This window comes from Eretmochelys imbricata, chromosome 2, assembly GCF_965152235.1.
Source record: "Eretmochelys imbricata isolate rEreImb1 chromosome 2, rEreImb1.hap1, whole genome shotgun sequence".
NCBI classification, from domain to species: Eukaryota; Metazoa; Chordata; order Testudines; family Cheloniidae; genus Eretmochelys; species Eretmochelys imbricata.
In genome coordinates this window covers 109827745-109843807 of record NC_135573.1, presented here as the reverse complement: position 1 = coordinate 109843807, position 16063 = coordinate 109827745, and the positions used below count along the sequence as shown (strand labels likewise).

Sequence of the window (16063 nt, the reverse complement as noted above, 5' to 3'; positions counted from 1 at the left end):
ACATTGTAAGACCCTGTTTGGCTGGTAACCCTGCCAAACTAACCATTTGGACTGAATTTTTCCATACTGGGTGTCTGTCTCAGGATGAACCTCCTCCTCCTCCCATAACCCTCCTTTAAAAAAACAGGATAAGCTGTTTCTGAGGACCAGATTAGGGAAAAATACAATGTTTTGCCTATGTTAACAAATGCTTATAAGACTTTTTTAGGATGCTGTAGTGCCTCCATATTTTGAAGCAGGAACTTGAAATTTGGCAAAGAGGTGGTCTTTGTGTCAGGAATGCTGGCCCCATGAAAAAAAAAAAGGGAATGCTCTAGTCCAGTGCTGCAGAGACTGAGCCAAACTTTTCTTACAAATGTTGCTCCAGGATACTGTGGCACCAGAACTGAGAGCAGTTCTGTCTCCCCTGTGCTCTCAGTGTACCCCCTGCTGGTACCCAGGCAGTGAGGAGGAGGAGCAGCCTGATTTAGACTGCAGAGGACTAAAGAGTGGGGAAGAGATAAGGGAAAAGGGGGGTTGCAGGAACCAGAGGGTGGGGAGATGCAGAAGGCTAAGGGGACAGTATCCGTGGGGGAAAGAGTGAGAAATAGGAGCCAGGTGTCAGAGTTGAATAGGAGCAGAGGGAGTATTAGGGGAGGTGTTTGGGGAGTGCAAGCTGGGAAATGTGGGGGGTAGATGGAGTGGGAGAGGCAGGAACCAGAGGGGGGAATTGGATGGGACAGGCAGGGGGATGTATAGGAGCAGAGGGTGGGTAGAAGATGGGGATGGGGAGGGACAACAAGAGGATGGTGGGAGGAAACTGAGGGATGTGAAGGAGCAGAGAGTGAGGGGGTCAGAAGCCAAAGAGAGAAGGAGTCAGGGTGGTGGGGGCATTAGGAGGAGTGGGGCTTGTAAGGGACAAGGGCTCGAGGATAGACATAGGTTTATGGGGGACGGGCAGAACCACTGCAGCAAACTCCCTTCCGGAACCTAGTATTAAATCCAAGAATTCTCTTGTCAGCAAATGTCTGTAAAACTCCTGGATAAAATTTGTGCAACACCCGCCTCTAGTGCTGATTGACGTAGTATATATATATGACAGTAGTAGGCTGTTATCTTCTGCTACCAGTTACTCCATTAGCCCAGCCCTTGCTGCTTAGTAGATTAGTCAACATTATGGATTTTTTTTCTATTACTGTTTAAAATTCTAGGAAATGCCATAAAAACATTAAAAGATTATTGATATTGGACTTTTACTTTTAACTTTTATGGATTGTTACTCAACTACTGAAAACACATATCAAACCTAAGGGCCATCTCCCTGCCAACTTTTAGTTTTCTGTCCCCCATCTACTTACGTGCTAGAGCTGTTACAAGTAGTTGTTGACTACTTGTTTAAAAAGAAATATTGAGTGAAGATGTTTGTGGTATTTTTGTCCCCCTCTCCATTCACCAGAGTCTCTCCTAACTTGAACGATACTGATGTGTTTCAGTTCTTGCAAGCATGCGGTAATTTTTTTCTTTGCAACGTGTGATATTCTTCCTCCCCTCCCCCATTTTATAGAACTCAAGAACATTATGTGGAGTTATTATTTATCCGGATTCAACTTCTTCATTTAAAGGCATCCTTCTGGTTTCACAAATCAGTTAATGGATTACCACGAGACATAAACATAGTATATTTGACCAATAATTTTTAATAATGTTAATTTCAAATTAAAAGAATTTTCTTTGACTGTCACTCCAAAATTTCAAGTGGGGAACAAATCTAGAATCCTGATTAAACAACTATATATGACAATTAAATCTGATTTTATCTTTTAAAACTTCATACTGAGGGGTGGGGGTGAGAAAGGTGGCTAAAGTCTAACCGTGTCCTCTTTAAGCTATGCTTAAGTGAACACAGCAGAATATTTAAATCTAGCCTCAGTTACGGGATTACTGTTCATCGAAATTTGTGTGTGTGTGTGTTTTTTTTTTTTAATGCAGATCTGCAATCCTTTCCCATTGCCAGTCAGCAAACATATTGCCATAATTAAAGGGCAGTTTCTGGTAGAAGATCTGCTGCCCTTATAGCTCTGAGGTTTGCTGAACATTTGGCTTTAAACTCTCTTTTCTTCCAAAGATCAACATCTGTTCTACAATGGTAACTCTAAATATTGTTGGCAAACACAGAAGAATACTGAATTCCATCTTAGGAATTATAACAATGATGTTGGAAACTAAGCAAAAGTACTAATATGAAACTGGGAACAAATTCAGAAGAGAGGGTAATGCTTTTTTTGTTTGCTTTTTTTCTTCAGTATTCAGTTAATGAGAAAAAACTGCTGGAAATAAGGACAGAAATAGTGGCATTGGTAAGAATTTAAGAATGGATTGTTGAATGATATAAGGTGGCTTTTGTATTTGTGTACTGTAAACAGGCACAAACAACTTTAACATGAGTAATATTTAAATGTCCATATATCAGGTCTCCTAAATGTACAGAACTCATTTTTTAGCTAGTTTTAAATAGTTTGTTGTGTGTGTATGTGTGTATGTATAGTACTATGACATTACTACACAGGTAACTGAAATATAATGACAGGTTTCAGAGTAACAGCCATGTTAGTCTGTATTCACAAAAAGAAAAGGAGTACTTGTGGCACCTTAGAGACTAACCAATTTATTTGAGCATAAGCTTTCGTGAGCTACAGCTCACTTCATCGGATACATGCTGTGGAAAGTGTAGAAGTGAACTGTAGCTCACGAAAGCTTATGCTCAAATAAATTGGTTAGTCTCTAAGGTGCCACAAGTACTCCTTTTCTTTTTGAAATATAATGCTGTACATACATGATTACTCCTGGGGGAATTCTGTGCCAAAAAATTAAAAATTCTGCATATTTTATTTGTCAAAATAACACTACATAATCATGCCAGTTTCAATTATTTTGTAACTTATTTCGAAATACCTGTCTGCAACTATGTCTGTGACAATACCAACACAAAAAAAATTCCCCCAGGAGTAGAGAATTAAAGAAACCCCTACAACAACCCAGTTCCTGTTTCTCTGCCCATTTTCCCCAGAGCCCAGCTGCGCCCTCTCCCAGCACAGACACTTGCACATACTCCCTACCCCCTAGAGCCCAGCCACGGGGCACCCCCCAGCCCAGATACCCGCAGTGGCGCAGAATTCCCCCAGGAATATATGATACGCATGAAAGCAAAACTCACATGGAGTTCTTAGAACCCTGAACATATACAAATATTCAATTCAGTTATCATATTTTATATGTTTGAGTTATTTTGAGAACTTGTGTGTTTCCTTGTCTTTATCATGGAAAATCCACTGCTCCATCAGGCTTGAAACTGCTGGGTTTTTCTACCCTTTCTAAATCTGAGCCTGACGAAAGGATCCTCTCTATCCTCTTTGCTCCCCCATCCACCTCCACATGCAGTTTGTCTGTTGGCATCCTCAACAGGTGCAAATAGTCAACTGCATTAATGTGACTCCCCAGTCTTCTGCTTCTGTACTCATAAACAGAGATTTCCTTGATAGCTGTCTGAAAACACCTTTCCTCAGGAATTTTTGCTATCTTCTCCTAGTGTGGTTTGTGTCAGCAGAGACTCTTTGGGAGAGCACCTTGAGGAAGGTAGGGGACTCCAAGCCTAACAGTAGATCCTCAGCTGCTTCAGGTGTAGTGTGGTATCCAGCCAGCTATATCAAATGGCTCTTGTTCAAATGTTCACCTCTTTGCACTGCCAGCCCCCACCTGGGCGGGGAAATGGACTTGTCAGTCTTCAACCTCTCTGTGTGCAGAACTCATTTCAGGATTTAAAGATCTGGAATAAGAAATCTTGGGAATTATTTCTTAAATTTCATGGATCTCAAGAATAATCACATTCCAATTCATTCCTGCCACTAATGGTTCCTATATTTTACATTCAGGAATAACAACTATCATAGCCAAGCAATGAACTTTAGTCTGTTGCCCAGCCCTGGGGTGTTCACAAAGTTAATGATTTTTCTGCTATTCTGAAATAAGAGAGCATCCAGTTCTACCACTTTTTGGATAATCTGCTAGCAAAGGTGCAATCATATGAGCTTTCCATGTTCACCAAATCATCCAGTTCCTGGTACATAATAGATTCATAGTGAATCATTAGAAGAGCTCCCTTACCCCACCTTAGGAATTCCAAACCAACCTGGGTCTTGTGGTATTGTCAGAGGAGAAATTTGACATAACACAAGCTGCAATTCCTCAGCACATCAGTGCATTCAGCTGATCCATATGATAAAGGCCTGTGAGGGAGGGAAAAGTACCTTGAGTACTCCAACTTTCATCTCCTTCAGAACTTCCCAATCAGGCATGGAGGTACCTGGTTCAGGATATGGACTGTGTGTTGATAGTCCCTTCAGATGTCCAGTCCCTTCAGTAGTGATCACAAGGACACAGCTTTGGCAGATGCACCAGCAGTGTGCATGGCAACGAACACCAACTTTCGGGAAGGAGAGCTCAGATGGAACATGAATCATGGCATGTGATCTCCCCAGGAATCCCAGCTCTGCATCAACCTCCTGGAGCTGTGGAAAGCAGGAAATGCAGTAGTCAGCTTCCTCCCAAAGCGCCTTTTGAGAACTGCAACTCTTAGCTTGGAAGGTGACAGCAGAATTACTAGGCTCATATCAACTGTCAAGATGGAATTGAAAGTGAACATCTAAAAAGAGAGGCCAGAAAATTCTTCCATAATTGGAACATCTGGGTCTGCCCATCAAAGCCACATACATCTCTGGCAAGCCCAACAGTCATGTTGATTTGCTTAGTTGTTTTAAGCAAATGGTATAACAGTGGGAGCAAACCAAACAAAAACTCGATCAAATTATATCAAGGTGGTTCTTTCCATGGTGGGGATGTTTACAAACCAAACCAACAGGAATAGTGAGATTCTGCTCCTAGCATTAGCTCCCACAGGCCTGGAGAATGGACACCATCTCATTTCCCTGATTAAGCTTCCAGGGGCATACCTATTCTCCTCAGAAACAAGGTGATCAGAAAGATCAGCTAGGATGAAGCCTCGATAAAGCCAGATCATCCCTTACTAGCCCAGGCACCTTTGTTTTCCCAGACTGGTACATATTCAGTATGTTCACCATTCATTTATATTGACAGTTTCTCAGCACCTTGTTCATCTGAACCTCTTCAAGTTGTGATACAAATCACCAACAGCAAAGAAGGGAATGCTGATGTTGCGTCCTTAACTATAATCTAGTGGTGGGTTAAGGAAGTGGAGAGATGAGTGAAATAAAAATGGGGCCAGATTATATATTTATTTTGGCAAAACTCCCATTTTACTTTGTTGGAAATTTGCTTGAGTAAGGATTGCAGGATCAGGCACAAAAGCTGTCGGTCAAGTATAGTCAGCATGAATTTTTAAAGACAGACTACAAACCCTTTGAATAGGATTTTATGATGGAATCGACAGCTAATTGTAAATTTGATATGAAGTCACCTCTGTAATAAATCCATCAGGAAATATATATGTTTTATAAGTTTTTTTAAAAAACACTACAGCAGAGCAGTAAGTTTTATACTTGTATTCACCTAAATGTGGCAGCATGAATTTTCAGTACTATAAGGGAAACCTCTGGCTTCTTAAGAAATATAACATTACTTAATACTTCTTAGAGGGAGGAGTATAACTACAGAAGCCTCCAGAGAAAGGCTGATTCTTAGTTTTTAATACATTGTTAAAGTACTGAATCTGCAAGAGTGAAGGGAGAGCCAAAAATAGTAATTCAGAAAGGAAACAGATTTAGTTTTAAGGTTAAATTGTGTTCAGATAACTAATACTCTGCTTTGTTTCTAGCATGCACAACAAGACCGAGCTCTAACTCAAACAGATCGGAAAATAGACACAGAAGTTGCAGGACTGAAAACAATGTTGGAATCGCACAAACTTGATAATATTAAATACTTAGCAGGTAAGGAATTCTGACAAATATATGCACGCATGTTAGAGTTGTGTTCGACTCTCTTATTAAAGGCCCTGATTCAGCAAGGTACTTAAGCACATTGAGTAGACTCATTGACTTTAGTGGGATTATTTGTGTGCTTAAAGTTAGGGACATGCTTACTCACTGAATCATGCTTAAATTTATTTACAGTGCCTGCCAAGAGTGGTTAGCGATGTAAAGGAGATCTATCCATCAATTAGAACAGTTCAGCTTGTACGATTATTGTCCTGTGTATATATACATGCCTTGTGCTGAAGTACAGTTTTTCATTTTCTGGCATTTGTATGTAACGAACACTTTCATAGAAATGTAAGGCTGGAAGGGACCTTGAGAGGTCATCAGATCCAGCCCCCTGTGCTGAAAAAGGACCAAGTAAACATAAACCATCCCTGAAGATGTTTATCCAACCTGTTCTTGAAAACTTCCAGTGATGGGGATTCCACAACCTCCCTTGGAAGCCTATTCCAGAGTTTAACTCCCTTTATAGTTAGCAAAATTTTCCTAATAGCTAACCTAAATCTTCCTTGCAGCAGATTAAGCCCATGACTTCTTGTCCTCTCTTCAGTGGACATGGAGAACAATTGATCACTGTCCTCTTTACAACAGCCCTTAACATATTTTAAGACTGTTATCAATTCACCCCTCAGTCTTCTTTTCTCAAAACTAAACATGCCTAGTTTTTTTAACCTTTCCTCATAGGTTAGGTTTTCTAAACCTTTTGTCATTTTTGTTGCTCTCCTTTTGACACTCTTCAGTTTATACACGTATTTCCTAAAGCCTGGAACCCAAATTGGACACAGTACTCCAGTTGAGGCCTCATCAGTGCTGACCAGAGTGGGACATTTACTTCTCACATACAATATTCCCGTTAATATACCCCAGAATGATATTAGCCTTTTTCACATCTGCATTACATTGTTGACTCATATTCAGTTTGTGAACCTTTGTTACCGCCAGATCTTTTTCAACAGTACTACTATCTAGTCAATTCTGTAGTTGTGCATTTGATTGCACTTCCTGAGTGAAGTACTTTATACTTGTCTTTATTGAATTTCATCTTGTTGATTTCAGAATGGTTCTCTAATTTGTCAGGGTTTTTTTGAATTCTAATCCTGTCCTCCAAAGTGATTGCAACCCTTCCCACCCTGGTGTCATATGCAAATTGTATAAGCATAATATTACATAATATAACATGTTTCTTGTGTTATTGCTTACATCATTTTCATATCCTGACTTTTCACTATGTATTTTTTGACTGTAAATATGCAGTACTACTAAATGAGTAGGTTTGCTGTAGAGATGTATTGATTTGAGCATGGTTATTGATAAACCTATTAACATGGTTCTGTCTCTCACACTAGTACAGTTATTATTCATATTTTTCATAACAGGATTCCTAACCCATTGTAGGAACATTGCCTAAAGAGGTACTCTCATTTGAAAATGTGTCGGGGGAGTAAAGCTCTTTCCCCTACTTTGAAAAATACATTGGTCTCCTATGTTGGATCTTAGGATTTTCAAAAGTACTATAAATATTGCCAATTACAGGCTGGTAATTGGGCAAATTGGTTGAAACTATAATGAACAGAATTATCAGACACATAGATGAACGCAGTTAGTTGGGGAAGAGTCTACACGGCTTTTGTAAAGGGAAATTATGCCTCATCAATCTATTAGAATTTTTTGAGGGAGTTAGCAAACATGCACAAAGGTGATCTAGTGGATATAGCGTACATGGACTTTCAGAAAACCTTTGACAAGGTCCCTCATCAAAGGCTCTTAAGCAAACTAAGCAGTCCTGGGATGAGAGGGAAGGTCCTCTCATGGATCAGTAACTGGTTAAAAGACATGAAACAAAGGGGAGGAAGAAATGGTCAGTTTTCAGAATGGAGAGAGGAATATAGTGTTGTGTCGTCTGTCTCCCCCCCACCCCCACCCCCCCCATGGATCTGTACTTGGACCAGTGTTGTTAAACATATTCATAAATGATTTGGAAAAAGGGGTAAAGAGCGAGGTGACAAAGTTTGCAGATGATACAAAATTATCCAAGACAGTTCAGTCCAAAGCAGACTGCGAAGAGCTACAAAGGGATCTCACAAAACTAGGTGATTGGCAACAAAATGGCAGATGAAACTCAGTGTTGATAATGTATATTGGAAAACATAATCCCAACTATACATACAAAATGATGAGGTCTAAATTAGCTGTTACCATGCAAGAAAGAGATCTTGGAGTCATTGTGAATAGTTCTCTGAAAACAACATCTGCTCAATGTGCAGTGGCAGTCAAAAAAAGTTAATGTTAGAAACCATTAGGAAAGGGGTAGATAATTAGACAGTAAATATCATAATCCCACTATGCCTACACCTGGAATACTGTATGCAGTTCTGGTCACCCCATGTCAAAAAGATATATATATATATATATTAGAAATGGAAAAGGTGCAGAGAAGGGCAACAAAAATGATTAAGGGGATAGAACAGCTTCCATATGAGGAGAGATTAAAAAGACTGGGACTGTTCAGGTTGGAAAAGAAACAACTAAGGGGGAGGGGATATGATAGATGTCTATAAAATCGTAAATGATGTGAAGAGTAAATAAGGAAGTGTTATTTACCCCTTCACATAACAGAACCAGGGGGTCACCCAATGAAATTAATAGGCAGCTGGGTTAAAACAAAGAAAAGGAAATACTACTTCACACAACACACATTGCCAAAACTATAACTGGGTTAAAAAAAAGAATTAGGTAAGTTCATGGCAGATAGGTCCATCAACGGCTATTAACCAAGATAGTCAGGCATGCATCCTTATGCTCTGGGTGCTCCTAAGCCTTTGGCTGCCAGAAGCTGGAACTGGACGACACGGGATGGATCACTTGATATTTGCCCTGTTCTGTTAATTCCCTTTGAAGGATCTGGCATTGGCCACTGTCTGAAGACAGGATACTGGACTAGATGAACCACTGGTCTGACCCAGTATGGCCATTCTTATGTTCCTATGATCACTTAGCATTGCATAACTACTCTTATTAAAGACAAAGGTAAAAACACTCTTTACTTTTTGGAGGGTGACTGTGAGAAGAAGAAGAGGGCTCGCACAGACAGAATTGCAAACTTGTTAAAGGATAAACTTTTCAACAAATTATATTGATCATATCTACTCTTTTTAAGTGAAGTTTAAAAACTACAGTGTTTGCAGGATATTGGACTTTGCTACTAATATTCAGATTGTCTTTCCTCATTTTGTAACCATAACTTGTTACGCTGATCTTAATTATTCAGAATGGTAAGCAATGATAGGATTTTTCAATACTGCTGATAGCTTTCCAGCCCATTTTTCCTTCACTCCCTCTTTCCTTCCTTTCTTCTCTTTTGTCATTTTGTGGTCACCTCCCCACTGAAGTTGTGTTTGTACTCTGGAGATGAATAGCTTGTTTTCTTAAATAAAAAATAAAGAATATAGCCATAACTTGTAACAATTCATTGTATTTGCAATTAACTGTTGGAATACTGCTTCCTGAGGGAGCAGTACAAGAACTAACAATGTATTCTCGCCTTTTCTCATTCTCACACTAACTCTTGTTTTTTTTCTTTCAGGTTCAGTATTTACATGTCTTACTGTAGCACTGGGATTTTATCGTCTGTGGATATAATAAAGCATCTATTTAAAAGGACATGTGCTTTCTTGCCTTATAAAAATCAAGGATGTTTTCTCCTAGTTTCATTGAGTCTTCACTTTAAAGCGAGTCAATACTATTTTATTTATATTTATTTTTTAAAATAATCTATATTGAAAATGTACCCAAAATGTGCCTGGGAATAAATTGTTCGTGTATCTCAATATAGAGAGAAGATTGCCTCTGGCACAAACTAGGCATAATCTAGACAGCTCTGCCAATTCCCCTCAATCCTGACCTGCAATATCCTTTTCCTATTGTAGTTTTAGAGCCTCAGTTAAGCAGACTGCAAATTATACCAAATGGTGTAGTGACTGTGTGATGTGGTGAAGAATCCACTAGGAATTATATGCCAGACTCTGCTGAGATAGGCATGTGCAGTAGCAGTTGTATGTTTCAGAACAGAATTTGGTCATAAATTTAAAATCTCCAAATGTATTTAATTAGTGACCTTACAGCAATTTTGGACGTAGGCCTTTGGAGTGAAACACTACTGGATTAATGCACAGTCTACACACTTCCTCTTCGTTAATAAAAATGTATTCATATACTTATATTGTAAAGAAATATTTCTTTATCTGTTATGCTGATTTTTAAAGTGTTTGCATCATGGTTTGTTTTCCAAATTGCCGTCCAAACAAACAGTTATGTTTCATGAAAAGTGTTGTGTAATGGAACAGTGTCTCTATGACCTTTTTGGTTTTTTACGTAGCATTTTAAGAACTCACATTTAGGACACACAAGGTTCTGAAACTCATTGCACATGATGATTTTAAATTTTGTACTAAAACTGGAACAGAAGTTTGAAGAGCAGTAAGATCTAATAGCTTATATTAATCTCTTCTACAACCTTATGTTGAGATACAAACTGCTCTCTGTCACTGCTTGATTGATAGAAGAGAATTGCCTCTTTTACTGTTGAGGTGAGAATTAAAGCTGATTAGTTCTCTTCTAGGGAGGAAAGAGCAACTGGCTATCACTTACTAGAGTGATCGCCTTAGGGCTGTGGTCACTAAGGGAATGTCTACACTAGCTGTTTTCCCAGAAGTTCTACAAATGGTACAGCTCCTCTACTGGACCACTAATGTAGACTAGCCACTGGTGTGTTTAATCCTGCACAGACCAAGGCCATATGGAATGGTAGTTACAATATCAATGCCTTCTCTACATTAATGCTTCCACTAGTGGTAGCAATGAGGGGAAATTATGGGGAAATGGGGCTAATGTGTCCAGGGTCAATCACCAAACAGAGCAGCCAGGTCCAATCACTCTCATTAACCTAGGGTCCTGTCTCTCTGCTTAGCTTCTCTTTGTTTTTTTCCTCTCTCTGTGGGCTGATAGTAAAGGCTGGCAGGTACCATACCAGTTTTGCTCCCTGCTTTATTTCTGGAAGTCATGGCAGGCTGGCTAACTTTTTGTATATATACCCCAGTAGCCATTGAACTTTCTTGGCTGTTGGGGCTATCATTTGTTATACGAAGACAGAGAGGAGGCCAGATGGAGGTAGAAGTATCTTACAAAAGCAAGGACTACCCTGGACCTAAAGGCTAGTGGATAATCATTAAAAATGTAACTAACAATAATCTGAGTTTAATCGCTCTTAATAAAAATAACCAATTGGTCTTTCCTATTAGTGATTCTTAATTTAGTAAACCTTACCCTAGCTGCTAAGAGTTAAGAAACAACATAAATAAAAAGACTTCTATAAAACACTGAAAAGGAGAGAACATTTAAGAGGTAGTGTCAAGGAAGCTAGTATTGCAAAACAATATCCTCCAAATTACTAGCAACTTTTGAATTGGTTTTGTGTTTGTCAAAAAACTATAAAAATTATGCAACTCTTAAAGGTTGTTTTAAAGCTGGATTTTTATATTTATTTTAAATGTCACTATTAAAGTGTCAGGCATTATAATTTAGGTAAACGTTAGGTGTGATCTACTTCAGTCTTTTATATATAAAAGCATATAGTGGGAACTATATATTCTTGTTACACTGGAATATAATCTCTGACCAGCTGGATGCCTAAGCAGTTGATGAATTGTCGTAGGATTAAAATATTAGTGAATTGTAAATTTATTCTGCATATTTAATTTCAAATATAAAGTGAATTCTGCTGAAAAGTGAGATTCTTATACAAGAGAAGTGTGACTTTTGCAGTGAAATAAAGCTGCAAGATTATAAGATTTATTTATTTTTTGCTCCAGAAATGGATCTTGAAGGAAAAACAGCACTCTCAATGTTTGCTGTAGACTGGAATTAATAAAGTTCACAAAAAGGGGCAACATACAGAATAGGAAACCTTCAGTACTCCAAGCCTGTAAAGTCTCCAGGTACGGTGCTCAAGGCCATGAAATTTCTAAATCAGATATGTTGTTAGATGCAAAACCTTCATTCATCAGGGAACGCGGTACAGTTTGCTATGCATTTAAAAGCCATTGCAGATCAGTTATGATAGTTTCTGACATATTCATGCAAGCTGTAATATCTTTACCTGCATTGGCATTAAAAAAAAGTGCAAAATCCCTTTCTGTATTTGAAAAGCTCAAATAAATCCCTTCCAATCTGATCCTTAATATCGAAATCCAGCTTACTGATACAGATGAGGAGCAAGCACATCAGCACCCATGAACTAGTTTTTGGAATGTTAAGATTTATATCCAAAGAACAAATAACTACAAGCAGCAACTGGGAAACCCAACTCCAGTGCCATTAATTTTCCATTCCTTAATTTCTCTAAAAGCTTTTTTCTGCACACATGCTACATAATGTCTTCAGTATTATAGCTTATTTCTCATCAGCATTTGAAACTTATTTCTGTATCAGATTTCAAAATTTTGCCTTTGTACTGGCAGACCTCATTTCAGAAGGTGTGGTCATCTGGCATAGCTGGAAAATGGGGGGGCTTTTGTCTTTCTATAAAATCACTGCAATTCTGAAAGTTTCAAGGCAGCCTACATTTCTATCAATAGTATAGTATGCTGCTAAGGAGGAAATGGGTGTTCAGGTCCTGAGCACCTTTAGGCCAGCATGAACAGACAGTTCTGCAGAGGGGATTGTGTGGGGGTAGGGGTTGGGCAGAGAACGCATTGTAGTCTTCCTCTACCAGAAATACAGGTTGATCCTATAATAAGCCTTGGGGCTCTGGGGAGCAAATGTGAATCAAGGAGGAACTCTCACAAAACAAACTTAACATGTTGTGACAGGGTTGGGCCAGAGGGCTACAGGAGAGTAACGGAAGGCAGATATATTAGCCCCAGGCTAAGTAGGTCCCTTTTCTCTGACTAAGGTAACAGGGAAGGTTTCAGAACAATCAGGAACTTTCTGGAGACAAGACAGGCTGATTAGAACACCTGCAGCCAATCAAGAAGCTGCTAGAATCAATGAAGGCTGGCTAATCAGGGCACCTGGGTTTTAAAAAGAAGCTCACTTCAGTTTGTGGTGCGTGTGTGAGGAGCAGGGAGCAAGAGGCACTAGGAGCTGAGAGTGAGAACATGTACTGTTGGAGGACTGAGGAGTATAAGCATTATCAGACACCAGGAGGAAGGTCCTATGGTGAGGATAAAGAAGGTGTTGGGAGGAGGCCATGGGGGAAGTAGCCCAGGGAGTTGTAGCTGTTGCACAGCTGTTCCAGGAGGTGTTCTAGACAGCTGCATCCACAGGGCCCTGGGCTGGAAACAGGAGTAGAGGGCGGGCCCAGGTTCTCCCCAACTCCTGGTCGGACATAGGAGGAGTCAGCCTGGACCGTGGGATCGGAAAAACGGCCAAGCTGAGGGCTGCTGTGAAGCTCCAAGGCGAGCAAATCCATCAATAAGTGCAAGACCCACCAAGGTAGAGCAGGAACTTTGTCACAATGTAAATATGCTAGTAAGAAGAAGAAACTGAGATGGGAGTTCTTACATTTTTGTTTTTAATTTAAAATCTGTAACCAAAAAAGGCCTCTTTCCCTAGTAAGTTCTAACCTGTTTCTGTTTCCTTACAGCTAAATTACCTAGCCCTGTCTCTATTAAAAATCTTAATTTTGTCCTTTTTCAAGTGTGGTGTTAAGGGCTTCTGTGCTAAAACCATGAGTGGAGAAAGAAGAGTTGTTTAAAGCTAGATATTTTCTTTGCATTAACTGGAAATGTTCCTTGATTCTTCTATACACATGATCTGCCTTAATGTTAATGTACTGGGTATCTGTCTTCACAGCACCAGAAGCAGTCTATTGCCTTTAACTACATATACCTGATTCCTCTGATGTAATTGCTGAATATTATTCTTCTTACTTTATCCATTTTTATATACCCTGGCATAGGTAATCTGCATCCTTTTTCTTACTCCTCTGCCTGTCTATGCCAGCAAACAGTCTAGCCACTCAAGGTCTTGTCACTAACATTTTATCTATTAGTCTCGCTTTTAAACTATTTGCTTCTATTTTAACTGCCTTGGATCTTGAAATTTGACCAAAATATTAGAATAATAATTAAAATCAGGATCATATCTCAAGCCAAAAGTTTGACACTACTAAAAATTATGCTAAAAGCTTTAAAGTCTGATTATGGTCAGTAAATGACCATATAAAATGGCATTTTCTCACTTAACATATGTACTCACTGAGTGAAATCCTGGCAACACTAAAGTCAATGGCAAAATTCCTTATTAACTTCAGTGGAGCCAGGAATTAACCCTATATATATTGCAAGTCATGTCTGCTTTCCTTCCAGGAAAAAAGTGATTGGTGTGTTGTTTTGGTGGTGGTGGTTTTTTGTTATTTTTTTTTTCCTACTCCTGCTACCACCTGCAGACCCGATACAGCCCAGTTTTATTTTTTTCTATCAGCATAATTGTTAGCTGAATTCCAGTTGCTAATTTATTGTTACTGGTCACAATGCGTGGGCAAGACTGATTTTTCTCATCCCATTGTAAGTTTTCAGGGCTCAAATAAAGGGATCTTTTTTGCTTCTAAACTAAGCAAATTCTATTTGAAAGACACTGAACATGAGACGGCACAATGCATACATGGTCACTTTTCCTGCTATAAAAAAAATCTATACTGGAACAGGAATTGTATTTGAAAAATAAATCTTTATTCCTTGATCACTTTTTAGTTTCATAATGCATTTTTAATTCTGAGTTTTATCAATTCTTACGTTTTTAGTTGTACAGCTATTGAATTTATATTTATATTTTTACAGATTTAAAAAGTGCATTCCATTTGAGCGATTGTTACATTATCAACTGTTCATGTTAAGTGCATAAATGGAAGACTGACCTTTGCCATTAATGAAATGTGTGGAATATTTGGTGTTTGTTTTTTAATCTGAAATAAAAGCATATATGCTGGCAAAATGACTTGCCTATTTTTATCAAAGCTGATATAATTGAGAAGTTTATTCTTCCTCTCACAAGATTAGTGGAATATACTTTTTTAGCAGCATATCACATTTTACCATTTTTCTGAACATTGTTCCTCTACCACTTCAAAGACTATCGTGTTCCTGACAGAAGTTATTTAGAAGTAATTTGTTGCCTTATTCCCTGTAGAGCATTCAGATTTCTGTGTGCCCACAATAGTCTTCACTTGCTGTTCTTTGCTATTGCTTTAGAGGAAATAGGAAGTTTGGTCTGAGTCCTGCCTTTTCTGTTCCTGTGATCCATTATACAGGCATTTACCTTCATCTGTCTCTTCTGTGGTCAGTTTTCTCCAGATGCCAACTACTGCACCAGATAAGTCAGGTATCCAAATCAGCTTGGCTTACATTACATAAGTTTTTATAGCAACAGAAGTCAAATCAAGCATACATACACTCTCTGGAAAGTAAAGATAAGCAGCCACTAAGCTGGTAGCTAAGGAATAACAAAGTATTGTCTGCGCTTACTTTCTTTTCTGAGTGACTTGGCAATAAGTGAAGCCTTGTCTACACTACACTAGGAAAACTACATTGCTGAGGTGTTTGCAACATGTGCTTTTAACTGTTGTTCCTGAAATAGTGCAGAACAACATGGCTAATCTTTGTCTGTGCATGTCTCTAAACTCAATATCCCCAGTAGATGCCTGTTGTCTACACTTGCAAAAATCCACTGTTGATAAGGCTTGGGATGAAAAGTGCTGAACATTAGTGTAGCATTTCCTCACCATACTTCATCTATAGTTTTGGCTAATGTTTATTCCTGTCCTCAAGGTAAATGAATATTGCCCAATATTCAAACTAGGCTAACTTCTCCTTTCCTCTCCTTTGCAGTCTTCCCCTGCCCACCTCCTATCAAGCTCTTCTTTAAAAGCGCAGTGGTTGCTCAGCTTTATTACTGATTTTTGTATATGTTTTAGTAAAGTTGTGATTAACATTAAATGGACAGTCCCTTCTTGCTGTATCTGTAAAATTTCACATTACAGATATTGGGCAGATATTTTTTTAAAGGATAAGTTGTGC

At 38.8% G+C, this 16063-nt stretch overlaps 1 protein-coding gene across 5 annotated transcripts in view; it reads left to right on the top strand.

The window, feature by feature from the left end:
* MCUR1 (mitochondrial calcium uniporter regulator 1) overlaps positions 1-14970 on the top strand; it is a 34699-nt gene extending 19729 nt beyond the window's left edge. For 4 of the 5 annotated variants that reach the window (XM_077810602.1, XM_077810601.1, XM_077810597.1 and 1 more), the window contains 3 exons: positions 2283-2336; positions 5828-5942; positions 9574-14970. In XM_077810602.1, the coding sequence (XP_077666728.1) occupies positions 2283-2336; positions 5828-5942; positions 9574-9629 (225 nt within the window). In that variant the 3' untranslated portion in view covers positions 9630-14970. The remainder of the gene's footprint in view (positions 1-2282; positions 2337-5827; positions 5943-9573) is intronic. The other variant, XM_077810599.1, reaches the window with a different exon arrangement.
* Positions 14971-16063: the final 1093 nt, after the last annotated feature.